The sequence below is a fragment of the Bubalus bubalis genome, chromosome 3, assembly GCF_019923935.1.
Source record: "Bubalus bubalis isolate 160015118507 breed Murrah chromosome 3, NDDB_SH_1, whole genome shotgun sequence".
Classification (NCBI taxonomy): Eukaryota; Metazoa; Chordata; class Mammalia; order Artiodactyla; family Bovidae; genus Bubalus; species Bubalus bubalis.
In genome coordinates, this window is record NC_059159.1 from 2,246,977 (window position 1) to 2,273,187 (window position 26,211).

The 26,211-nt window shown below is 48.4% G+C and overlaps 1 protein-coding gene across 2 annotated transcripts in view; it reads left to right on the forward strand.

The window, feature by feature from the left end:
* Positions 1-24,244, forward strand: part of MAP2K6 (mitogen-activated protein kinase kinase 6) — a 106,222-nt gene extending 81,978 nt beyond the window's left edge. For both annotated transcript variants that reach the window (XM_006047571.4, XM_045164732.1), the window contains exons 4-12: positions 937-1,050; positions 2,661-2,780; positions 3,990-4,106; positions 4,781-4,832; positions 8,108-8,235; positions 9,293-9,370; positions 11,235-11,374; positions 17,797-17,842; positions 23,904-24,244. In XM_006047571.4, the coding sequence (XP_006047633.1) occupies positions 937-1,050; positions 2,661-2,780; positions 3,990-4,106; positions 4,781-4,832; positions 8,108-8,235; positions 9,293-9,370; positions 11,235-11,374; positions 17,797-17,842; positions 23,904-23,981 (873 nt within the window). In that variant the 3' untranslated portion in view covers positions 23,982-24,244. The remainder of the gene's footprint in view (positions 1-936; positions 1,051-2,660; positions 2,781-3,989; positions 4,107-4,780; positions 4,833-8,107; positions 8,236-9,292; positions 9,371-11,234; positions 11,375-17,796; positions 17,843-23,903) is intronic.
* Positions 24,245-26,211: the final 1,967 nt, after the last annotated feature.

The window sequence follows — 26,211 nt, forward strand, 5'->3', positions numbered from 1 at the left end:
GGCCAGTGGGAAAAAATGAATTTTCCATAGCATGCTGTCAGGGGTTGGGTCAATAACGTTTGAATGTAAACAGAAGTGGTCTGTTGAGCAGTTGCTATTTTAAATGTCAAATTGGGATCCGGCTGTTGTGGTTCTGATGGGAGGTCTCTGAGGCGAAGAGATGGTTCGTTTTGGGCCACGCTCTGCAAAGTCCAGGCCTAGAGCTAGCCGCCAGGAGTCAGCAAGTGGACCCGAGGGTCATCGAGGGGCGGAGCTGAAGACCTGCTGTGTGGGGCCAGTGCTCCCTGTGCTGTTCGGCGCCTGAGCTGGAACTGGACCTCTGTATTGCCCGGGACAAAGGGGGGCCCACAGTGGGCATCTGCACATCTCCCAGGCACTTCTTGCTTTCAGTAGCTGCTTGGCAAAGCTTCTAGACCAGAAGGTTCTGGACCAGAAAGGACCCTTGGACTGCCCAGAGGAACCAGAGGGAGGACAGGGTAGCCTGTGTCTGGTTTCTTTCCTTTTTTCCTATTGCTGAGCACTAAAGAATGGATGCTTCTGAACCGTGGTGCTGGAGAAGACTCTTAAGAGTCCCTGGGACTGCAAGCAGATTCAGCCAGTCCATCCTAAAGGCGATCAGTCCTGAATGTTCATTGGCAGGACTGATGTTGAAGCTGAAGCTCCAATACTTTGGCCACCTCATGCGAAGAGTTGACTCATTGGAAAAGACCCTGATGCTGGGAGGGATTGGGGGCAGGAGGAGAAGGGGACGACAGAGGATGAGATGGTTGGATGGCATCACCGACTCGATGGGCATGAGTTTGAGTGAACTCCGGGATTTGGTGATGGACAGGGAGGCCTGGCGTGCTGTGGTCCACAGGGTCGCAGAGCCGGACACGACTGAGTGACTGAACTGACCTGAACTTCCTATTGCACCCTCGCTTTTGTCTCCTGCAGAACTTTGAGGTGAAGGCAGATGACCTGGAGCCCATCGTGGAGCTGGGCCGGGGGGCGTACGGGGTGGTGGAGAAGATGCGGCATGTGCCCAGTGAGCAGATCATGGCGGTGAAGGTAGCGTTCGCGTTCCCTAGACGTTTTCTGGTCCTGGTCCATATGTTTGTCCCTCCCAGCTACAAATGGGCTCCTTTCATAGAAGCAAGACTATGAAGTCTCACTCTATGGGGTGAGACAGAAAAGCCTATTTGTGGCGTACGATATTTCCCTCCAAATAATGTCAAAAATGCCGCCTTGGTATGAGTAGCAGAAACTGGGTCTTTTTGAACTGCTGAATCCTACCCCCTCTTTTTAATTGTTTTATGCAGCCACCACATCGTGCTTCCCTGGTGGCTCGCGCTTGTGATGCAGGAGATGTGGGTTTGATCCCTGGGTTGGGAAAATCCCCTAGAGAACGAAATGGCTACTCATGCCAATATTCTTGCCTGGAGAATTCCATGGACAGAGGAGCCTGGTGGGCTCTACAGCCCATGGGGTCACAAGAGTCAGACATGACTTAGTGACTAAACCACCATGACCACCAGCCACATCATCACATGTAAAAGAAGCAACAGTACTTCCTCAGTGTCATCCACCACCAGGTCCGAATGAACATCACCTTGATCGTTCCAAAGCTGCCATTGTTGTTTTTTGTCCCGTTGGTTTTTCAAATCGAAATCCAGATGCAAGCTTGCACATGGCATTTGGTTTTCTGTCTCATGAGTCTCTTTTTAAGCTTTATTCTGTTGCTTTTAAAGAATCTGTCCCTGAAAATCAGGAAACCCAAACTGAGAGACAAAATTGCCTCCATTTGTGGAAACAGAGGAGGGTAAAGTCATCTTGAGCGAATTTGCATAGTTTGGGAGCTATAAAAAGAAATTTAGAATCATCGCATATTTCTTGAGTAGATGTTGGGAGGACCTTGGAGCGGGCCCAGTGTATTAATTCTAGATGGGTTGTCAGGCATGTGGATGGTCAGATGACCTGGATTCCTTTTATTTTTTGGAGAATGCTGACATCTTTCCCTTACCTTGTAGATTTTCCAGTTTCATCTCCTGCAGACTCTCTGCTCCGCAGGCAAAAAATGTGAAAGCCTCGTGATACTATATTGTCATTTAATGACACAGTCGTGTTGCCTGTAAGGTGTGGTTAGTCTCTCTTCTCTTAGTAGAGAGACATGAACTGTGTCTCCATTTCAGTTCAACTCCTCCTCGTCCCATTCCTCAGTCAACTAACTCTTCTGCAGTTTCTGTTTAGGGTCCAAATATTTTTACCTGTTCATAAAGAGGGAATTTCGGCTTTTTTTTTTTTTTTTTCCCTTGTATGAGCCCAAATCAGCCCCACATCAATGAATACTCTGGCCTCTTTGCACTAAACCCACATGATAAGTCAGACTGTTTTGTAACTTGGAAATGTCTTCCCAAACATTTGTACACTCTCTGCAGTAGATGATCAAGTTTGCTTCTCTCCTAGGGGTTATTCGGTAAATCAAGTGAGTAACAGTCTTCCTTACTTTTCATTTGTTACAGATAGGTAATCCTTTAGGGTAGGTATTTGAACAGTTGTTGCTAGAAGCTGTGCTGTGAATTTTCCTACTGTTCTCAGGAGGGGATCCTTTGGGGTCCCTGCCTTGTGGACAGACCCATCCTCAGGGCAGTAACCATCCATTTTCCATGCACTCCGATCAGCGGATCCGGGCCACGGTAAATAGCCAAGAGCAGAAGCGGCTGCTGATGGATCTGGATATCTCCATGAGGACCGTGGACTGCCCCTTCACGGTCACCTTTTATGGCGCGCTCTTCCGTGAGGTAGGTGGTAGTCCCTTCAAAGCTGCAAGGCAAGCGGTAACTGAAAAAGATGTTTCCCGGATCTCTCAAACACCTGCAGTCACAGGGCGCTTCCTTGTCCGACTTGTCTTCTGTAGAGAGTTTCATGCTCATGAAATGTTGGTGCAAAGTTAGCTGGAAACCATGATATTTTCCAGTGTGTTTAGCCCTTTCAAAATGCTGGGGTTCCCTTTCTCCTTCCTGTTCTGGTTTGTCTCTTTTGGCAGAACGGTCTCTATCAACTTGTAGATGGATTTGTATCAATCCCTTGAAATCTCAAATACTCTGGTCTTTTGGCCGCTTGATGAGCTCCAGGCAGCCTTGTGCAGTGGATTGGCCTCATAATTGCTTCTTTTTTCTAATTCTGCTTTTCACTTTATGATGGCATGAATTCTCATCCCCTCCCCTTTCTAAACACTTTTTATTAGGGTATACTTGATTTACATGTTGTTAGTTTCTGCCGTACAGCACCGTGAATCAGCTCTGTGTATATGTGCTCACGTGTTTAAAAATATTTCCCCGTACAGCCCACTACAGGGTGTTTGAGTCGAGTTTCCTGTGCTGAACATAGGCCCTTATTGGTAGCCGTTTTCATCTCCCTCTTATAAGCAGCTTTAATGATAAAGTCTTGCCAGGGGTCAGTGCGGGAAGTCAGGCATAGAGTTGGTGTCTGGTCATAACTCCCAGAGCAGGGGTCCCCCACCTCCCAGATTTAATGCCCGATATTCTGAGGTGGATCTGATGTAATAATAATAGAAGCAAAGTGCCCGATAAATGTAATGCACTTGAATCAGCCTGAAATCATGCACCTCCCCCACCCCATGTGGTCCATGGATAAATTATCTTCCACAGAATTGGTCCCTGATGCCAAAATGCCTGGAGACTGCTGTCTTAGATAACAGTAATGGTAAAGGCTTGGGTTTCTGGCATCCTATTGCTTGTGGGTGTTAGCATTTAGAACCTAGTTTTCATTAAGGAGTGGGTGATCACAGGCATATCTGTTTGACTGTCTGCTGGCTTGCTTTTTGGAGGTAATATTGCCCATTTATAAATTTCACTGAGATCTCGAAGGACACTGTGCATTTCCTCCAAAAGCTCACACAGGGAGTGGCCTGTTCCTCCTGACAGATGCTAACTGCTTCCTCCTCTCGTCTTTCCATCCTCTCTGTCTCCGAACCAACCGGCCTCCAGGGGGATGTCTGGATCTGCATGGAGCTCATGGACACGTCCCTAGATAAATTCTACAAACAAGTGATCGATAAAGGCCAAACAATTCCAGAGGACATCTTAGGGAAAATAGCAGTTTCTGTGAGTACATCGCGAGCCCCAGCTCCATCCAAGGAGTGCGGGGAGGTCTGGGCCTCATGTGTCTCTGTTCTCTCTGTACCGGGAAGCACCGACTGGACCGGAGTGCCCATCCCGTCTGTGTGTGTTGATTGCACGAGTGTGTAAGTGGATGGATCGATGGATGCTCCTCTTTCTGGGCTTGACCTATACGAGGTTCTGCTCCTGACTCGGCCTGGGAGGCTTTCAGCTGAAATGCCTCTGAGCAGCACGTTCATTGGCTAGGACCACGTTCCTGGTGTCTTTGTTCTGATACTGGTTTATTTTGATTTTCGTTTGTGGGGTTGTAAATGTTTCCTTAGGATTAATAGGCACAGAAGGGAGCAAGCAGAGGAGGAAGCTGCTCCCTTCATGGCTACTGAGGCCCAGGAGCGAGGAGAGAAAAAGACGCTGGGGGTCAAGTTAGAGAATCAGAACATACCAGTGAGACTGCCTCTCTGCGCTCTGACGTCATCTCTCTGCTGGGCAGGGTCTAATTTGTACGACTTCCTGTGTGTTTTCCTGGCTAGGAACACCACTGTTGGAGAAAATACCCACCCTTGGGACTGTAAGCCAGGGATAATAAATGGGGATTTACTTAAGATGCAGTTGCTGTCCAGTGATGGGGGACATAAATCCACCTTGTGTTTCTCTTGCAGATTGTAAAAGCCTTAGAGCATTTGCACAGTAAGCTGTCTGTCATTCACCGAGGTAAGTGTCCATGGGGCTGCCTGGGCTGTTCCTTTTGTATCAATTTTATTTCTTTCACCTGAGTTTTATTAATTTCTTTTTTCTCCCCAGTGGATAAAATTGAGTCAGGCGAGAGAACAGAGGAGGGGCTTTCCTTTGGGATTGGATAGCAGATCGTAGAAGGAGCTGCTCAGTATTATGTGAGGACATCAGGGGACGTGAGCTGTGTATTAGCCTCACTTGAACTGCCTGTTGCCAAGGACAGCAGTGCTGTTACCCACTGAGAATTTTAGAGAATTTGATAAAAATTCACCTAGTATTGGCCATCGCTGGAGAGCTTGTTAGAAAAGCAGAATCTTGAGTCCCAAGACCAGCTGGGTCAGAACCTCCATTTTAACAAGCTCCCTGGGTAATTCTTGGGCGGTGAGGGTCTGAGAAGCTCTGGCATAAAGCTCGGCCTGTTCAGACAGTGGGAGGCAGGACAGGGTGCAAGGCTGGCAGGACTGTCTTCCTCTTCTCCCTCCTGTCTCTCTGTTGACCTGTTGTCTCTTCATCCATCCATCCATCCACCCACCCACCCAGACATCCTTTCTTCCATCTGTCTTCCATGCCTTCATCCATCCATGTATCTTGTGTAATTGTTTCCCAGCATTTATACAGCACTATATTTATACAGTGCTACAATAGACGCCCTGACAGGTATCTATGAAGAAAATATATTCTTATCCAAATCCTACACAGGAGGAGTTCTTGGTAGGGGAGTGAGGCAAATATACAACAGACACATGGGGGGAAAAACCCACGTGAGAAATATGAAAGTAACAACCACGGAAGTAGTGTAGGTAGAATACAAAAGAAGGACGTGATTAGCACGGGTGACTGGAGTCAAGGAAGGCTTCTCAGAAGAGGTGTGTATAATCAGTGCATGAACAGTGTTGGTAGCTTATAGGTAGTTGTGACCTGAACACTGTTATACTCTGAGCCTGAAATAATGTAACATGTCTCAAAAAACATGCCTATTATGATGGTTGTTATTGACTGTTACTATCAAAAATGGGAAAAATGAAAAGGAAGAAGAGGCAAAAAAGAAAGTGGGGAGAGATCCAGTTAAGAAAAGGGATGCAGATTACCCACAAATGTGAAACTGAATTTTAAAGGCTTATTTCAAAATTGTGATCCATTTCATTCATAGCAGAGAATGTTTACAAAGTGTAGAAGATAATAAAATGAAATTTGTGTATCTGCTGTTTAAGGGAAAATGATAAAGGATAATTTTTAAAGTTTTTAGAGTAATTTTTTTCTTTTGAGTATGTGCCCTTTGTGAAATGTGTCACTTAGGAAAAAATTAACTTTAATTTTCTAAATTTCTACTTTCATCATCCAGACATAACAATGGTTCATCTGCTTGGGAGGGTGTGTTTTATCTTTTCAGACTGAGGAGTTCATTTAAGAGCTGCAGAGTAAACCCTCTCTGGTGGTGGTGGTTTAGTCACTCAGGCGTGTCCGACTCTTGTGACCCCATGGCCAGTAGCCCACGAGGCTCCTCTGTCCATGGGATTCTCCAGGCAAGAATACTGGGGTGGGTTGCCATTTCCTTCTCCAGGGGATCTTCCCGACCCAGGGTTCGAACCTGCGTCTCGTCTCCTGCATTGCAGGTGGATTCTTTTCTCCGGGAAGCCCACTCTACCCACATGCATATTCTGTGACCCGCCTCCTGGCCTGGACTATCTGGGTTTATGATGTTACGCCTGTAACCTGTGACACACCTCTTGCAGAAGCATATTTGATGTATTATGTCTCAGTCTGCCTTTTCAGTCCACTAAATGCAGACTAGATCATTAGGAGCTGGGCTTTTAAAGCATCATCATCATCGTAACACTTAGCACAAGGTCCACCTTCATAATAAACGCTTGGGGGCACAACATGGACTTGCTCGTGACGGGGAGAGTGTGGTAACGTTCAGATCTCTGGGCTTATGCCTCTAGCATAACAGAGACAACTGCCCAGGGAACTGGGCATTTGGCTCAGTCATCAAGTCTTAAGTTCTTACCACCTGTATGGGAGCGATGAAGATGAGAAATTAGAGGAAGCAGTTGTTTCCATGGATGGAGTCCCAGTCTGACGAGAAGGACCAGCATGAAATAGAAAGAGACCACTCACCCAAGATCCGTCAGAACCAGAACTAATGACATGACACTGAATGAGCTAGTGAAAAATGTTTTTGTGACTATTCATGTTGAACACTGTTATTATCATTTTAGGTCTGTCTTTCATGCATATATAAATATGTCCTTTCTCTTTAAGTTTTCCGTAACCCACGTCAACTTAGTAAACTCTGCTTTGGTAAACTGAAGTAAAAATATTAAGTCAACCTTAGAAATGCATTCCAATATATAGTCAGTTCAGTTCAGTTCAGTTCAGTCGCTGAGTCGTGTCCGACTCTTTGCAACCCCATGAACTGCAGCACGCCAGGCCTCCCTGTCTATCACCAACTCCCGGACTTCACTCAGACTCAGGTCCATCGGGTCCGTGATGCCATCCAGCCATCTCATCCTCTGTCGTCCCCTTCTCCTTCTGCCCCCAATCCCTCCCAGCATCAGGGTCTTTTCCAATGAGTCAACTCTTTGCATGAAGTGGCCAAAGTACTGGAGTTTCAGCTTTAGCATCAGTCCTTCCAAAGAACACTCAGGACTGATCTCCTTTAGAATGGACTGGTTGGATCTCCTTGCAGTCCAAGGGACTCTCAAGAGAAATGCATTCCAATATATAGTAGGTGCAGACAAATATTGCTTGATGCCACTTCTACAGGGGACCTAGAATAGTCAAATTCATGGTGTCAGAAAGTACACTGGGAGATGCCAAGGTCAGGATGGTGGGGAGGGCAGGGAGAATGGGCAGAGTTTCAGTTTCGGAAGGTGGAAAATCCAGGAGATGGATGATGGTGAGAGTTGCATGACAATGTGAGTGTATTCAGTGCCTCTGAACTGGCCAGTTATATGGTAAAAACAGTATGTTTTATGTTATGTGACTTCTACCACAATAAAAAGAAAAACATTAAAAAATTTTAATAAGGAAATCAAGTTGCCTTTCCCCCTTTCTTCTTAGCTTTAGTGTTTTTTCTTCTTTTTTTTAAAAGATCATGTTCTATCCGAGTGTAGTTTGTGTTGTGTAACGGGTGGCAGTTCCTTTTGGGATGAGTCTTGAGGGCAAGCCAGGGCGGGCGTGGAGGCTCCAGGCCCCCTGGTGGCAGAGAGATGCTGCTGTGCCCCCAGGCTCCCGACTGTCTCCGCTTGCAGATGTCAAGCCCTCCAACGTGCTCATCAACGCCCTGGGCCAGGTGAAGATGTGCGACTTCGGAATCAGCGGCTACCTGGTCGACTCCGTGGCTAAAACCATCGATGCCGGATGCAAACCGTACATGGCCGTGAGTACAGCACCTGGGGGTGGCGTTGGGAGAGCAAGTGCCTTCAAACTCTGCCAGGAAACACGACCTGGGCGGCCAAGGAGGGAGCACTGAAATACGCCCAAGGCACAAGAAGTATCCTCCACTTTCTTTCTTCTTAAATGTCTCCTGTCTAAAATCCCGAGGCCCTTCCTTCTCTTGCTGCTACTGCTAAGTCACTTCAGTCATGTCCGACTCTGTGCGACCCCATAGAAAAAATCAGAGGAAGAAGTATACTCTCTGAAAAAGCACTACATAAAGCCCAGTTCTCCACTCTGTGCTGTCTGTTGAGAATAGCACAGAGAGAGGAATTTCAATTCCCCAGGCAAGTCCGTTAGGTTAGTCCCGAGGGAGCCTCGTAGCTGTGAAGATTCATTGCTTTTGGCAGAGACCTTGGGATTCCCTTTAAGTTAACGGACTTCTACTGTAAATATTCTATTTGGAAATGAACATGTGCTTGGAATTTAAAACCTTTGTGTCCACGATTACCTAAAAGTGGTTGAGGTCTGTTAATGCCAGACAGTAGCCCAGTGACTCTTGCAGATTGTTTTCACTGAGTTCTGGACTGTTGGTATTTTATTCATTTATTTGGCTGCCTTGAGTCTTAGTTGCAGGGTGCAGAACTTAGTTGCCCTGCAGCATACGGGATCTTAGTTCCTCGGCCAGGGATCGAACCCATGTCCCCCCTTGGAAGGAGGAAGCTTGACCACTGGACTGCCAAGGAAGTCCCTGGACTGTTTTAAACGAGGAAACTTCAAGGCGGGTAGCGTAATGGTAGATTGTATGTCATGCTCTTTGGAAGGCCAAACTGAAGTTGCTTTTGAGTTGTAAGGGGACTCTGATGCATTGTCGTCTCCAAGGAAAGATGTCTGTAAACCCCGTGGAGACGTTGGTCTTCACTGCCGTGAGTGAGACTCCTGGCCCGGGAGGCATGTTAATGGCTCACAACCGCTCACTTGGCAGCCACTGCCACCCCACCCCCGAGACTTTACTGAGCCAAGAATGTCATCTCAGTTGTCTTTTTCCGTCTCCTTTCCAGCCCGAGAGAATAAACCCAGAGCTCAACCAGAAGGGATACAGCGTGAAGTCCGACATCTGGAGTTTGGGCATCACCATGGTAGTGTGTGATAATAACTGTGGGCTGGGGGGCAGGGGGTGCTGGGGCATGAAGCCGCGGTGGGGCAAACCTCGAGAGCAAGAGGTGGACGCCCTTGAAGCTGATCTGAGAGAGCAAGATAGTCTGCAGAGCGGGGGCGGCAGAAACACTGAACTGGAACTGGGCAAACCCAGTTCTCTTCATTCCACCTCCAAGGAGTTGTGTGCCCTTGAGTGACTGATGGAGTCACACAGGCTGTCTCGCTGTCCTGAGCTGTAAAACGAGAGGGTCTGGCTACTGTTCCTGAGAGTTATCCTTATGGTTTAAATTTAAACTACTCTAATCAAGCATGCAGAGGCTCAGGCTACTCCAAGAGCACGAATCTGTGTGGACCCTGATAGAGCTTTTTTAAAAAATTTTGTTTTATATCAGAGCGTGTTTTGTTAGTTGCTTAGTCGTGTCTGACTCTTCACAATCCCATGGACTGTAGCCCGCCAGGCTCCGCTGTCCATGGGATTTCCTAGGCAAGAATACTGGAATGAGTGGCCATTCCCTTCTCTAGGGGACCTTCCTGACCCAGGGACTGAACCCAGGTCTCCTGCATTGCAGGCAGATGCTCTGCCCTCTCAGCCACGTGTTGATTAACAATGTGGTGCTGGTTTCAGGTGTACAGTGAAGTGATGCAGTTTACTTGTATCTATTTTTTTCCAATTCCTTTCCCACTTAGTTTATTACAAAATGTTGAGCCGAGTTCCCTGGGCTGTACAGCAGGCCCTTGTAGGTTGTCTGTTTTAAAGACAGCACTGTGTACATGTCCATCCCAAACTCCCAATCGGTGCCACCCGTCCTAGACCCTAACATGGAGAGCTTTGTTATCCGAGCCATGGGCTCAGCTCCTCGGAATATGGTCATGAGAGCAGTCGTGGCTGCTGACTGCAGGTGCAGCCCCAGCACATACTAACAAACAGGCTCATTTCCTCAGGCACAGCCCTGAAGCTCTATACGGCGAGAGCCTGATTTGTAACTCTGCTGATCGTAAATTTTCAGTGGATCACCGAGGTCTGGAAGGATCCATGGTGGTCCTGGTTCCTTCCCAGACACAGCAGCTGAGTAAATCCCGTAAGCTATTTCACATCCTTGCCCAGAAGGCACGTGATCTTGTAACAGCAAAGCGGCCTTTGCTCAAGTCCAAAAACAGGGCAGTCATTTGGCCCAGTTTGTTTTCATTCCAGCGTGTGACCAGCAGATGGCAGCAGAGGTAAGTGTCTTTGGGCGAGAACTGCTTTTTTAGACTAAACGTTTGACCCTTTCATCCTGAAGTTGCACGCTGCTGGCTCACAGTTTTATGAAGTGCCGCACTGGGTTTCAGTGAGGTTGTTGTTCAGTCACTCAGTCGTGTTCGACATTTTGTGACCCCATGGACTGCAGCACACCAGGCTTCCCTGTCCGTCACCAACTCCCGGAGTTCACTCAGACTCATGTCCATCGAGTTGGTGATGCCATCCCACCGTCTCATCCTCTATCGCCCCTTCTCCTTCTGCCCTCAATCTTTCCCAGCGTCAGGGTCTTTCCCAATGAGTCAGCTCTTCGTATCAGGTGGCCAAAGTACTGGAGCTTCAGCTTCAGCATCAGTCCTTCCAGTGAATATTCAGGGTGGACTTCCTCTTAGTGAGGACCTGCTTTTATACAGGCTTGAGGGGCTGTCTCCTGGACGATGTCACCCCCGGCTCCAGGACGTGGGGGCACACTGCTAGCGAACACGGCATCGTTGGCGTCCCCTCTGCACATTTCACCGGACTGTCCCCGTCCGGTTGCCCTCCGCCTCCTGGGACGACATGGGCGCCCCAGAGTCGGCTCTCACCTCCTGTGTACCTCTCCCCTCCAGATCGAGCTGGCCATCCTCCGGTTTCCCTACGACTCGTGGGGGACTCCTTTCCAGCAGCTCAAACAGGTGGTGGAGGAGCCGTCGCCGCAGCTGCCCGCAGACAAGTTCTCCGAAGAGTTTGTTGACTTTACCTCACAGTGGTAAGAAAGCCCGTCTCCCAGAAGCCAGGGTGAAGGCGGAAGGGGTCCTCCTGACTTCCTCCATTGGTCTAATCCACGTGCCCACACCCACTCCCAGTGTTGATGGAGTGTATCCTCGTTGCTAAGCAACAAAGACGGCTCTGCCTGGTCCCCGCTGAGCTCAGAGCCACAGAGGGGAGTGTCCCAGCTCAGTCATTCTAGCCCAAGTCCAGAGGGAAACGGACACTGGGTCTTTGGGGGGAACTCAGAGGAAAGGCCTTAGGGGAGAGTTTCTGGAGGAGATAAATCCCGAGCTGGGACCAGGTGAAGTGTGTGCCAGGGAAAAGGGAAGTGGAGGAGGAGAAGGTGTTCCAGGTGGGAGGAACTTCATGCACCCTGACACAGGCGTGGGAAACTGTTTGATGAGAGGCTGAGCCATCTGATGTGGGCCGGGGCGTAAAGAGAGAGGTGGGGGACCCACTGGAGGGCTCGGGTGGGGAGGAGATATGACGCAAAGAATTAGCCTGGAGAAGACGAGGGAGGCTACATTCAGAGCTGCCCTTAGGCACCTGGAAGTCTTACTGAGTGATTCTGGTGTTTCAGGCTGATTCTTAGAGAAGGCTTGCTCACTAATGGCTCTGCTTGCCCGGAAGTGGACAGTGGACAGTTCCGGCTGGGGAGGGGGCATGTCTGAGAAGGGAAAATAAAGTTGGGGTGGAGAGATGGAAGGAGCCATACTGATGCCGTGAGTTTGTTTTCATGGAAATTGCTGGTGGAATTGAGGAAACTAGAAGAGGGGATTGTTTTTCTCCAGAAAACCTGGTGATTTCCGTCTGCACGGGCCCCAGGGTGCCCAGCATGACTTGATACTGATGATCATTGCAAGGGATGCTGGAAAAATAATGGCATGATGGAGCGCAGGCCGTGATCCTGGGCGCTGCCGTGCAGCTGTGAGCCAGGGCAGAGGCCATCGGAGATGCTGGAAGCCCGGCTGTGGTCGCCCCGAGGACCGGCTCTGCTCACTGGAGCTAAGGAAGGGGCTGGCGTTTCGCCTCCCGTTGGAGAGGCTGGCTTCCCTAAGGTTACCCTTCCTTGGCCTCCACACGCTGTGGAAGAGGCATTCTGAATGCAGCTTTTACTGCAAAACGTGGTAACACCAAGCAGCTATCTGTTGCTTGTGAAGCGAAGGCCCCTTGGGTTTTTCACCAGCTCTAGGCCCATCACCCCTGGTGCTTTCCCCTAAAGACATATGAGGCTGACTTGCCGTTGTTTTTGTTTTATTCTTGGCTGAATGGCCGGAGAGGCTGGAGTGATGGGTGGCGTGATGCTCGCCTGCTGGATGCTGCTGGATGTGTATCAGCACTTCCCCTGGGTGCCTGGGCAGTACCCCCTCTCTGCTCTCCTTGCCGGAGCCTCCAGGTGTGCTGTGCACCTGCCCGGCTGAGAGGGCTTCAGGATCGTGCCTTCTGGTTTCAAGGACCTGGTGCCTGTTGTTTGTTCCTCATCCTCGAGGGTTTAAAGGTCACGGAGGAAAGGGATGATTTGTCTTGGATGGTTCAGACCTGTCATTCTCCAGAGGGGTGGTGAGGAGGAAGGATCTTATTTAAGGAAGCTTTTCAGACTCTCTGCTTTGTAACCTTTCTCCCACCTGGCCCTTTTCCTCAAGATTCTGGGAACTTCAGAAAACTTTGATAAGAACAAAGCTGGTGTGAAAAGCTTGAGAAAGCCAGGTGGCCTGGTGTGAATCCAGTTTAATCTAATGGTTCTCAACTCCGGTTGCCTGCTTATACAACGTGACAGACCTTTCAGATGTGCCCCTGGGCCTCAGAGGTTCTGATTTAATTGGTCTGGGAGGGGGTGGTCCTGAATACCTGATGGGATGTTCCCACATCATTTTCCTGGAGGCCTGTCATCAGAACCCCTGACTTATGCCTGCCATCTGTGGACCGGTTGTTCTCTTCAGAAAGCTGCTTCTCTTCTACAATTCATTGAGAAATCAATCAATTACTTTACTTATCTTTCATCAACTCTTCTTCTTACTTAGAACTTCCCCTAGAGTCAAAGTGTTAAAGCTTTTCATGGGTTTCTTTTGTTTTTTAAATGAAAGCCTTGGAGAACTGAAAGTTCCCTAATTTTCACGTTTGCACGTGTTTGTGGAAGCTGCAGCTTCCTGTGTGGCCACTCTCCGTCAGCGCGCTGGCCGGCCCCGCCCACAGGGCAGAGTGTCTTCACGGCCGTCGCCAGGGCTGGCTTTGCACGCTTCTCTTCTGTTTAGTCCCAGGAGCTGCATCCTCTGCTGCTGCGCTTTCGTCTGGGGCTTCTGCTTGGTGGTCACACTCCTCTGGTCACTGCTGGTCAGCTGACAGCTGTTGTGGCTGTTCAGGCGCTCAGTCGTATCTGACTCTTTGTGACCCTGTGGACTGCAGCACGCCAGGCTTCCCTGTCCTTCACCATCTCCTGGAGTTTACTCAAACTCATGTCCATTGAGTTGGTGATGCCATCCAACCATCTCATCCTCTGTCACCCCATTCTCCTCCCGCCTTCAGTCTTTCCCAGCATCAGGGTCTTTTCCAGCTCTTTGCATCAGGCGGCCAAAGTATTGGAGCTTCAGCTTCAGCATCAGTCCTTCCAGTGAATATTAAGGGTTGATTTCCTTTAGGGTGGACTAGTTTGATCTCCTTGAAGTCCATGGGACCCTCAAACCCTCAAGAGTATTCTCTAACACCACAGTTTGAAAGCATCAATTCTTTGGCAGTCAGCCTTCTTTATGGTCCAGCTCTCACATCAGTACATGACTACTGGAAAACCCAGAGCTTTGGATATATGGACTTTTGTCGGCAAAGTGATGTCTCTGCTTTTTAATACGCTGCCTAGGTTTATCATAGCTAATCTCCCAAGGAGCAAACATCTTTTAGTTTTGTGGCTGCAGTCACCGTCTGCAGTGATTTTGGAGCTTAAGAAAATAAAATCTGTCACCGTTCCCACTTGTTCCCCTTCTATTTGCCACGAAGTGATGGGACCGGATGCCGTGATCTGATTTTCGTGGTGGAGTAGGGCATTCATCTGCTATCAGTCTCCAAGTTATGACTTGATAGAGTCCAGGGTTCCGCTGGCATCCTTCTTTAGCAGTAACATCAGAGGGGGTGAGGGGAGGAGAGAAAACCAAAGCGAGTCAAGACGTTTATTCCATATGAACTTGAAGAAAAGCAGCAACAACAGAGATTTCCTACAAATCCTTCCTTTCTGTACTTATTTTCAAACAAGCATTTTCTTACTCTTCCTTCCCTACACTTTTTCTTTTTTTATATGTATAATTTTCTTTTTTTATATATAATTTCATTTATTTATCTGTTTATTTTTATTTTTGGCCATGCCGCATCTTCGTTGCTGCTTGGCCTTTCCCTGGTCTCAAAGAGGGGAGCTCCTCTCCACTTGCGGCATGCGGGCTTCTCACATGGTGGGTTCTCTTGCTGCCAACCACGGGCTCCAGGCACGTGGGCTTCTGCAGCTGCCGCTCATGGACTCAGGATTGTGTCTCCTGGGCTCTAGAGCACAGGCGCAGGCTTAGTTGCTCCACGCCATGTGGGATCTTCCTGGGCCAGGGAGCGAACCCATGTCCCCCTGCACTGGCAGGCGTATTCTTCACCACTGAGCCACCAGGGACACCCACGTGGCTTTCTTTTCTCAGGGCCTTTAAAGAGTTCCTGAATCAGGAGACACTGGCCATCTAGGCCTTGTTTGGGATTCACAATAGAGAAATGGAAAGGCCTTACACCCTGGTCCTGCAGAAGGTTTCACAAATGAGTTTCTACTAAAATGGAATCTTGGCACACTTGCGTTCTTTCACCATAACCTCATTCAGCTGGACACAGGCTTGGGGACTGAGAGTCGCTCCCTAGAGACCAGCTGAGCCAAGTGCCCCAAAGCTTGACTTCCTTCCTGCTGAGCCTTCAGGCCTGTTTAAGAGCTCAGTGCCCCGTCCACCGGCCCGAAGTCCGTTGGAGGTCAGAGACCCACCCAGATGCTGGTCCTGTCTGACTCAGAGAAACAGGTGCAAAACAGAGACGATCAAACATAGTTGCTGGCTTGTTCAGGAAGGAGTAAAAAGAGGCCCTGGGTATTTACGAAGCTCAGGACAAATGTATGGCTTGGGAGGCGAGCTGTGTTTTTCTTCTGCAGATGTTCCCAGGAGTCCTTCTGGGAAACAGTCAGTTCGGGGGGATTCAGAGGGGCAGAACCCCTCGGCTCAGCACAAACTTGAAGCTAGCAGTTCTCAGCATGGCACGAAGCCGTGTTTTAGTGTCAGCTACGGTCAGGAGTGTGTGTTGTGGCATTTGGAAGGGGAATTAGGGCAGTTAGCTAATTGCACGCTTGAAAACGACAAGCCACTTGAAAATTCAAAAGTCTGACTCGGATCCAAAAAGAAATTGGTGTAGCTTTGAACTCCACAGTTGTTATTTGGTGCTGAATTTCAAGTGCTTCCTATTCAACGTGGAAAATTTGCTTTTCTCCCTAACCTCACCCTGAGTATTTTGCTATTCTTAGCCCGTGTTTTGAAGTGTTCTTGATTTAAAAGGTGGAGAGAATGGGTTGTATCAGTTATATTAAATCAATAAACAGCTTTGGTGTGCTGTGTAAATATTTTCCGTCAATACTCTGCAGTGGTGCTTGTACATTTCAAGCTTTCTAATCGGAGACCATAAGTCAAAAATAACCTGTTCAGCAGCAATCTTTGAGGTTTTAGGAATTCTTTTTTGAAAAGATAAATCTTGATGTGTGGCAGAGGCCAACACAATACTGTAGAGTAGTTGTCCTCCAATAGTTGTGTTTTTTTCCTATACTTCTCAAAAAAAGAAAGAAAAGTAAATCAAAGTGGTTGCTGGGGAACTGTCCTGGGCATTATGGGATGTTGAGCGACAGCCTCGGTTTCTACCTGTTAGATGTGAATTACAGCCCCCAGCACCACCAGCTACGTTAACCAGAAGTGCCTCCAGACGCCCCCAAGTGTGCCCTGGACGGCAAAGCCACCTGCAGCTGGGGACCGCTGGTGGAGCCTTCCGGAGTCGCAGCACGTAGGCACAGGAGGCTTCATCGGTGGGAGCTGGAGGTCTCGTTTCGCTCAGACATGCCTTCCTGGGCCAGCCCGGCCGTGATGCTGCTGGTCTCCTTTCTCACTCATTCTTGTTTGAGCCTCAGTTGAGACGGACACTGTCTCTTCGGCTGTGCAGGCAGTGAGGTCGCTGGGTGTGGATCCACCCGCAGTCGGCTCTCTGTCCCCGCCTCTGCCTATTCCCCTTCTCAGGCTCCCTGCCCTCTACCGCAGAGCTGCCTGGAGTCCATGGGGAGGCTGCTCTAGGCTGTTTTGATTCAAAAAGCTTCCTTTTTTTTTTTCGACTTTTTTTCAATCCCAAGCATTTCAGCCGTTTCCCTCTCTGGCTCTGCATCCGGGCCTGCCCTTGATTGTTGCCCTCCATGGAGCGGGGCTCAGGTCACACCTCGCAGGTCTCACTTGCTCCAGGTGGTCATCAGCGCAAATCCTGGCCACCCAATATTCTGTCACTTTTTGAGTTCCTTCCACACCAGGCAGATGTCCTTTCCATTCGTGGATGGTTTTAGGGCCCGTGGGCAGAGGGCTCTGCAGGTTGCCTCGCAAATCATACTTTTCAAAACCATCCTTTCCTCCATTCTGTAACCTGGGGTTCCAACTCCAAATAAACTTTCTTTTCTCTTCCATTTTAAGGCTGCAGGTGGATGAAGGGGTGGGTCTCTTCTCACTGTGGTTTTATGACTGTTGCTTCTGGTATCAGATGTGATTAAAGGTCTCTGTGTATAGACAGCTGGATGACAGACGCCCCTTGCGTAGTGCAGGGCCAGCAGGGGTTTCTGAGAAGAACCGCCGCTAATTCCACGGCCAGCGTGCTTTCCCGGTCATCAGCTGAGCGGTCGTCAAGCCGCAGTGACCTTAGGCATTCTACATGCGTAGTGCTTCTGTCTCAAGCAGGTTCAGCAGGGAGCATATAAAAGCAAATTGTACCTGCAAGGAGATCAGAAGCAGAGAGAACCAGGTATTGGAGACAATGAACAGACAACAACTGTAATTTAAGAAATACCTGCCTGGGTCTTTGCAAGAGGGGGTGGATTAAAAGCTGTTTTGAAGGAAAGTGAATATATATTTTGATATATAATAAAAGCTAGTTTTTATGTCATTGGTAAAGAAACATAAGGAAACACACACAGCCTTACCCTTCCTGTTAAGGTACAGAGTGATTTCAAACATCGTTGGGAAGTGTAACTGAAGAGGAAAGTCAAGGCAGGAGATTTATGTTTTCAGTACATTTTTAAAGGTGGTTCTGTTTGGTCTTCTGCAGGTTCTGAAATCCTAGTCTAGTGGAAACACAGATGGTTTCTAGATTTTAATGTGATTTTTTTTTTTTCCCTTTAAGCTTGAAGAAGAATTCCAAAGAAAGGCCAACATATCCAGAGCTTATGGTGAGTATTGTTAGGGGGTGTAGATGAGTCCATACTAACAGTTGGAACAGGGGAAGTGAATGACATCTGAATCATGATCTGGACTTCCCTGGTGGTCTAGCGGTTAATTCTCTGCCTTCCTAATGCAGTGGGTGCCAGTTCGATCCCTGGTCAGGGAGTTAAGATCCCACGTGCCTTGTGGCCAGAAAACCCGAACATAAAACAGAAGCAGTATCGTAACAAATTCAACAAGGACGTTAAAAATGGCCCACATTAAAAAAAAAAGTCTTTTAAAAAAGAATGTATTATTAAAAAAAAAACGCAGTCAGGCATCATCTCACATCTGGAAGGTTTGAACAATAAGAGAGGAACTCTGGGGAAGATGCAGAGAAAAGAGGCTCCCTGGTGGGATGTGAACTGGTCCAGCCAGGACAGAAAACCTCACAAAATTAAAAATAGCACCATCTGATGATTAATGATTCCACTTCTGGGCACAGATCTGAAGGAAATGAAATCACTATCTTGAAGAAATAGCTGAACCCCCAAGTTCACTGCAGCATTATTTATCTCAGCCAAGATGTGGAAACAATCTGAGTGTCCATTAGTGAATGCAGAGATAAAGAAAACATAATACATATGCACATACACACACAATGGAATATTACTCAAGCATTAAAAAAGGAAATCCTGTTATTTACAACAACGTGGGTGAAGCTTGAAGGCATTATTCTAAGTGAAATAAGTCAGACAGAAAAAGCAAATACTGCATGATCTCACTTAAATGTGGAATCTTAAAAAAACAACTTACGGAGCATAGACTGGTGGTTGCCAGGGGTGTGTGGGCTGGGGGCAATGGATAAAGGTGGTCAAAGAGCACAAGTTTCTGTTTACCAGATGAGTAAGACCTGGGGTATAAAAGCACAGCGTGGGCACTAGAGTTAACACCACTCGACCGTATACTTGCAAGTTGCCAGGAGATGAGCGAGCAGAACTGGATGGTCTCAGCAGATCCTGTGGATTTTCAGTTTTTCTGGTTAAGCTTGAATTTAAGTCTGAACCATATGTCGACTGGATGACTGAATAGATGCTGGGAAGAGTTTGAGGAGAGACGGACTGGGCATCTTTGTCCCCTTTAAAAAGGCAGCCCTGGGATTTTCCTGATGGTCCAGTGGCTAAGACTCCATGCCGGTACTGCAGGGGACGTGGGTTCAATCCCTGGTCTGGGAACTAAGATCCCGAAAGCCTCACAGCCTGGCCAATAAATAAATAAATAAATAAAAATAAACCAATAAAATAGAAAGGCAGCCTCGGGACTTGCCTGGTGGTCCAGTAGTTAGGACTTTGCATTTCCACTACAGGAGTCATGGGTTTGATCCCTGGTCAGGAAACTAAATGGAGAAGGAAATGGCAACCCACTCCAGTATTCTTGCCTGGAGACTCCCAGGGACAGTGGAGCCTGGTGGGTTGCCATCTATGGGGTCGCACAGAGTCGGACACGACAAGCGACTTAGCAGCAGCAGCAGAGAACTAAGATCCTACATGTCACTCGGTGTGGCCAATAAATAAATAAAAATTAAAAAAAATAACGCAATGAAATATAAAGGCAGCCCGTGGGGACTCAGCATTCAACTAACACCCACAGTTGAGGCAGAAGGGGAGATGAGTCATGCTTGAGAAGATCTTAGCCTGCAGCACATTTGGGTTCAACATTTCCTCTCTGCTTATGTGGATAGTAGCCAGTCGGGGGCCTTTTCAATCCTGGCTACTTTGTTTTAGAATTCTTGTGCAACCCCCAGAGCATTTTAAACTTGGATTCCACATAAAGCGCAACCCGCATAGAGCAGTTTGTGGGGGGTTCTCTACTCTTGTTTTCAAGGTGCCTTTGTCACTTTTTTTTCAGATGAAAGTATGTTTGCTTTATGTATCTGACTATTGAAAATGCATACCACGTTTTCCCCCTTCCAAGTGGCTGCTTATCAGAGGTTTCAACGGAGCACACTTGAGAAAAATTGCGGAGTCCTTGCTTAACACCCTTGGGCAACTGATGTTGAAGCTGCCTTTGCAATCTGTCCGGACACCATGGGCTCTGGTGGTCTGCGCATTAGGGCTGTAGGACCGTGCAGGTCACCACCCCCACCCCCGCCTTTTACGGCAGTCGTCTTCATGGCACTGGGGATGGACTTGCCTTGTGAGGTCATGACTGCCTCCTGCTTTCCGGTGGGATTGAGGTTTCTCAGTGGAAACTCTGAGTCCAAACGCTTCAGCTGAAGCCTCAGGAAAACACATGCTGAGAGGCGATTGTTGAGGTTGTAGGAGTTGGTGAAGAGGTAGAAAAAAAAAAAAATCCTCTTTCCAGGTGAAGAACAGTATAATTAAGGCCCCAACCCAGACATGTACCTCTTATAGAAATCCCAAATGTTTTGTTCCCTGTTTGGGTTGAGGTGTGGACAGGAAGGTCATCTCATTTGCTTTCTCTTTCAAGCTCCCACTGGGGGCCGTAACTGAGTAGGACTTGTTCTATGGGGTATGGGGCCAGCCAGCATTTTTATAAAGAATTGTTGCATAGACGGGGTTAGGGCTTCCCAGGTGACTCGTGGTAAACAAACTGTCCACGCAGGACACGCAGGTTCGATCCCTGGGTCGGGAAGATCCCCTGGAGAAGTAAATGGCAACCCACTCCAGTATTTTTCGCCTGGAGAATCCCATGGACGGGGAAGCCTGGCGGGCTACAGTCCGTAGGTTTGCAAAAGATCGGACAACAAGAAAGTAAATACTTCAGGCTCTGTGGGCTGCTGCAACTCGACTTCTGTTTTAGCGTGAGAGCTGCCATGGCCAGTGGGTAGACACAGGAGTGCGGCTGTGTACCAATAAAACTTTGTTTCAGAAACAGGCAGTCCGCTGGATTGGACCCCCAGTCCATCAATTGTTGACCCCTGTCCTAGAGGAAAACCACCAGAAACAAAACCCAGGTGACGCAAGTGATGGTCCAGGGAGGTGATTATGTCCTCTGAATGTCCTGGGATGTCCTAGATTGAACCACATTGTTCAACAGAGATGATGTTGTTGTTTAGTTGCTAAGTTGTGTCCAACTCTGTGACTTCATGGACTGCAGCTTGCCAGGCCCCTCTGTCCGTGGGATTTCCCAGGCAAGAACAGTGGAGTGGGTTGCCATTTCCTCCTCCCGGGGATCTTCCCCACCCAGGGGTCAAACCTGCGTCTTCTGCATTGGCAGGCAGGTTCCTTACCATCGGCCTCCAGGGAGGCCCTAGGCAGGGCTGACTGACCTCCTAAACTGTGGTCTTGCAGGGGAGCTGGAGACTCTTAGCGCTGGTGGCGAGGCTCCAGGCTGGGTGTTAAGCTCTCCCTGTACCGGGCCCCTCTTCATTAATTAATTCATGGCTGCGCGGGTCTTCACTGCTGCGCACGGCCTTCTCGAGCTGCAGCGGTCGGGCGCCTCGCTTCGTCGCGGTGCGCATGCGCCAGGGCACGCCGGCTTCCGTAGTTGTGACGCAGACGCTCTGTTGCCCCGTGACGCACGGGCTCTTCCTGGACCACGGATCTAACCCGTGTGCCCTGCGTCGGCAGGCGGGATTTTCTTGACCACCAGGGAAGTCCAGTGCCCTCCCCCCCACCTTCTGAGACGCTCAGCCTGGGTCTGTGGTCTGGGGGCGATTCCACGGCGTCTCCTCTGCTGTGTCCTGGTTGCTATTCTTAGTCGGCCGCTTCTAGAAGGGACTGGTTCCCTCCCAGCCTTTTACAGCCTCAAAACCCACACAGGAGACACGTCACAGTTCCCATGTCCACACGCCTGCCTGCTCCCCCTGCCCCTGGCTCTCACGGTGCTTTCCCAGCCTGAGACTAAACCGAGAGGTGCCTCAGGAGTTTTTTTTTCCTTTGAGACATCAGGTGCGGTTATTGAATTCCGTCGCAGACCTAGGCTAGATCCCCTGAGCCACCCACCGACCACAAGACAGGAGGATGCGGCGGGCGGGCGTTGGGAGTAGTCCCTGAGACACGCGGAGACCGGACGTGGCCTGTTTTGATAGTGAAAGGCTTCAAAGGACATGAAAAGATCTCTAAATGTCGAGGGGATGTGGGAAAGCTAATAAGCACGATGGTAAAACACTCGGTAAGGGTGCTGTGTAAGTGGGTAGTGATCAGAAGTAGTTTATTCATCCGGGGGGGCTCCAGAGGCTGCGGCCACACCTGGGGCTCTGGTTAATATCATAGCTATGAAGCACCCAATGGCAAAGCCAGAAAACCTCTCTCTCTTTTTTTTTTTTTTTTTTTTTTTTGAGTCATTGTACTTAGTGGTGACCACCGACCTTATTTGGGGCTTGCTTTCTTTGTTCCTTTCCTCTTTGCATTGTTTTCTAAAATGTCCATGGGTGGGCATTCTAGGTTCCCACAGGGCTGAGTCATCCAGCTCTCTGCTCTCAGGTTTAAAACAAATATAATTAGGAAACCTAGAGCTAGGCAACACGTAGGCTGTGAACAAAAATCCTCAAAGTCAGGGGAAGCGGAGTGAGTCACCTACACGTCTGTGTGCAGAAACGCTCATATTTAGCTGTTGACGGGTCGCCGAGAGGAGCAATGCCTCCAGACAGTTGGGAGGGGGCCCTGCTAGCTCAGGCTCTCAGTTCCGCCTGGAGGAATTGTTCTTTTTGGTTTGATCGCTTGGTTCTGATTGTACTGGGAGGACTGTGGACCGTGAGCTGATGTGTCCACTCTTAACTGGAGGTGTGAGGTTCCCGGGTGTCAGCCAGGCGCTTTCCGTCACCGAGTTGAGCTATTCGAGGAGGATGGCCCTGGGGCAGAGCCTCTAGCTTCGTTTCCTTCAGAATCGTTTTGAAACGGGTGGCTTCCTGTGTTGGACCATGCTTCTTCCCCCAGCAAAGAGCAGGACGTGATGTCAAGTTTACGGAATCTGAGCAGCATGAGCAGAGACCACCTTTTTGCTTCTTGGTTTTTAATCTCCAAGATGAATTTTCTCCACCCAGACCTAGGGTTGGGCAGGCTACTTTATTTTCCACAAGGATCAGATCATCATGGAGAGACATAAGGATCACTTGTCATCAACGTGCTGTGCTTAGTGGCTCAGTCACGTCCGACTCTTTGTGACCTCATGGACTGTGGCCCTCCAGAGTCCTCTGTCCATGGGATTCTCCAGGCAAGAATACTGGAGTGGATTGCTATGCTCTCCACGGAATCCTCCCAGGGATTGGACCCAGGTCTCCCACATTGCAGGCGGGTTCTTTACGGTCTGAGCCACCAGGGAAGCCCTGTTATCAATAGAAGTGATGTAAAAAGTAGCACTGCTAGCTGTTTGAGTGCAAACCAGCTCTCCAGTGTTAAGCATGAGCAACGCCTGTTCATTGTTCCAAAAACTGGTTTCTCATTCTACCACTCACTTCTTGGGAACTGAATGTGTGTAAATCTCTAAAATTTCTTATTATTTTGCCACTTTGTCTGAAAATTACTTTCTAGGTGACAGGGTTATTTGTAAACTGAATCTTTGAGCCATCTTTGCTCTGCCTTGTATTTACCCATTGATGGGATGTATACGGGCTTCCCAGGTGGCACTAGTCGTAAAGAACCTGCCTGCCAGCGCAGAAGCCCTAAGAGACATGGGCTTGATCCCTGGGTGGGGAGGATCCCCGGGAGAAGGGAATGGCAACCCACTCCAGTATTCTTGCCCAGAGAATCCCATGGACAGAGGAGCCTGGCAGGCTACGGTCCATCAGGTAGCACAGAGTTGGACATAACTGAAGCAGCTTACCAAGCCTGCTTAGCACACATGCGTGGGATGTATATAGCCTAGTTACATACGTATATTTTAAGGCAGTGGATACTCTGGCATGGAATCAAAAAGCGATACCGAGATAGGAGGAGCAGCAGCTAAATTACATCTTTAAGAATTTGCATCCCTGAGCGTGTACTTGGTTTGGGAAGGGGTAGAAAGAATCTAGTTTAAGCCTGATGGGGATACTTAGTCTGTTAACTAACCACATCTGTCCATTGCTAATCTCATGCGTTGTCAGAGACCAGTATTAACAGAAGGCATTTTTCTTTTCTTCACCAGCAACATCCGTTTTTCACCGTACACGAATCCAAAGCGACAGACGTGGCATCTTTTGTAAAATCGATTCTTGGAGACTAAAAACAATGGACTCCATCGGTTGACCCTCCTGTGGATTGGTGGGTTTACAGGCTGATGTTCACTAAAGCGCCAATAGAAACTCATCTTTGAGATAATTTAACCCTGCCTCTCAGAAGGTTTTTTTCTTCCCCATTTTCTCTTTTTTCCCCTCCAAAGGGGGCCTTGGAATCTATAGTTATAGAATGAACTGTCTAGATGGATGAAATATGATAAAGGCTTAGGACTTAAAAAGGTGATTAAATATTTAATGATGTGTCATATGAGTCCATAAGCTTTTCAGACTTCTGTTCTTTACGAAACGGATACATTGGTAAAAAGGTAAAAACGGTGCTACAGTAATGATGAAATTGTAAGTAGATCTGTGGTCTGTCCCACTTGTTATTTTAATATTTATGTTTAAGCGGTTGACAAGGTTCCATTTGATGCGAGGAGGGAGAGACGAAAGACAAGATTGGGTTGGCAGTATTTATGGGCTTTTTTATTTTTTAAGTTCGATCGTGTCTGTGGTCCAGAAGAAATTATTTCGTGTGCATCTTTGGGATTCTGATAAAAGTATCCACCAGGCACTCGCGTGGCGCGTCTGTTCCAGCTGCTGTAGCTGCTGCCGTGTTGCTCCATTTCTGCTCCATCCGGGGTCGTAACCGCGTATTCCGGTGAAGCGGCAACGTTGCCTGGTCATACACTACTTCCTAACTTTGGAAGACAAAAAATCACTCTTGTCACAGCTCAGAGAGTCACAGATCTGACTGTTCTGTTGGCCTTTGTGGTGTAGGAATAATGGAATGTGATTTGCGATGTGGTTTTCCATCACCTATCTATCCTTCTATGCGCGTGCGTGCGTGCGTGTGTGTGTGTTTGTGTTGTGTGTGAGACGTCACAAATTCTGCAAATGGCTATTATAAATAACATCCATCTTTGGTAAGGAGGAGGTTTCCCAGTCCAGAGGGGGAGTTTGTCTCCCCACCCAGAGAACCAGTGCCTGCCTCTGCTGTGGCCTCCCCAGGGACTGCCTTTGCCCTTAATGTCATCTTGCTTCTTTTGGTTTGGTCACGGAGGAAGCCTTCTTGTAAAGGGAAGGGCTGCAGTAGAAGAAAAATAAAGGCAGGGAGCAGTTTCTTGATGAGGTGGGAAGATCATGGGGGCGCTGGCTGAATTCTTGGGGACCGACGGCTGAGCCCAGGGCGCGCCCTCCTTTGGCGGTGGCTCGCTCCGCGGCGGGAGGCTGCCTCCGTGGTGGATTCCCAGCAGCTGACGGAGCAGCAGCAGCTCTTTCTCGTGGCCAGAGACCCCCGTGGGTTCTCTGCTCTGGGGTCTGGGTTCTTGGAAGGTCAAGGAGTGAAGTGGTCCACAGAGAAGATACAACCCGTGACTACCAGGGAGTGTTGCTTTGGGACGTTGTGTTAATACAAAGCTACTCCTGCTGCACAAGGACAGAGGGATTTTATTTAAAAAGAGATTTTAAAAAGTTTCCAAAGAGAACATGGTCTGCTCCTTTCTTTGCCTCAAGTTCACAAATAGGGAGAGAGCGTTGCTCCCTTGAGCGCTCTGAGTGTAGTCCTGTCTTTCTCTTTTGGCTTTTGAAGTGCATTCCTGTCTTTTTTTTTTTTTTTTTCTCTGCATTTGCTCCTTGTTCTCGGCATCCGGCTCACGCCCAGAGAGAGGAAGGCACATCCGTCCACTTGTTCATCTTCGTTTCCAAGACACACCTGTTTGATAAACGTCCAACTCATCTACTTTGATGCTACTCCCGTCTCATCTTTTTCCAGCCAGAAAAAAAGGGAATTATCCCAGTGGTCATGGCCATTCACTTTCCTACTGTTCTTTCTAAATCTGGAAGTTTCTGTCTTTGAGATGCAGAGGGAAGAAAATCACAAGAATAACGCATTCATCTTCTTAAAAAGAAAATAGAAAGAAAAAAAATCAGGCCATTTCATGACAGCTTTTGGTGAAATTTTTAAGCAAAACGTCTCTCTGGTCTGAGTCAGGTGACTCTTGCCTCTTGTCCAGAGTGATTTTTACTTTCAAATATTCTTAACTAACCGTGTTCCTCATGTGTTTACCTCTGCTGTCAGTGAGTCCAGGGCCTGAGCTTGCAAAACAAGCACACTTGGGTGGAGAAGGAGTAGGTGATGGTTCTCAACCCGGATGCACAGTGGAATCCCTGGGAGCATGTTAACACTCAATACCGAGGGCCCAGAGATTCTCACTGAATTGGTCAGGGTAGGACCTG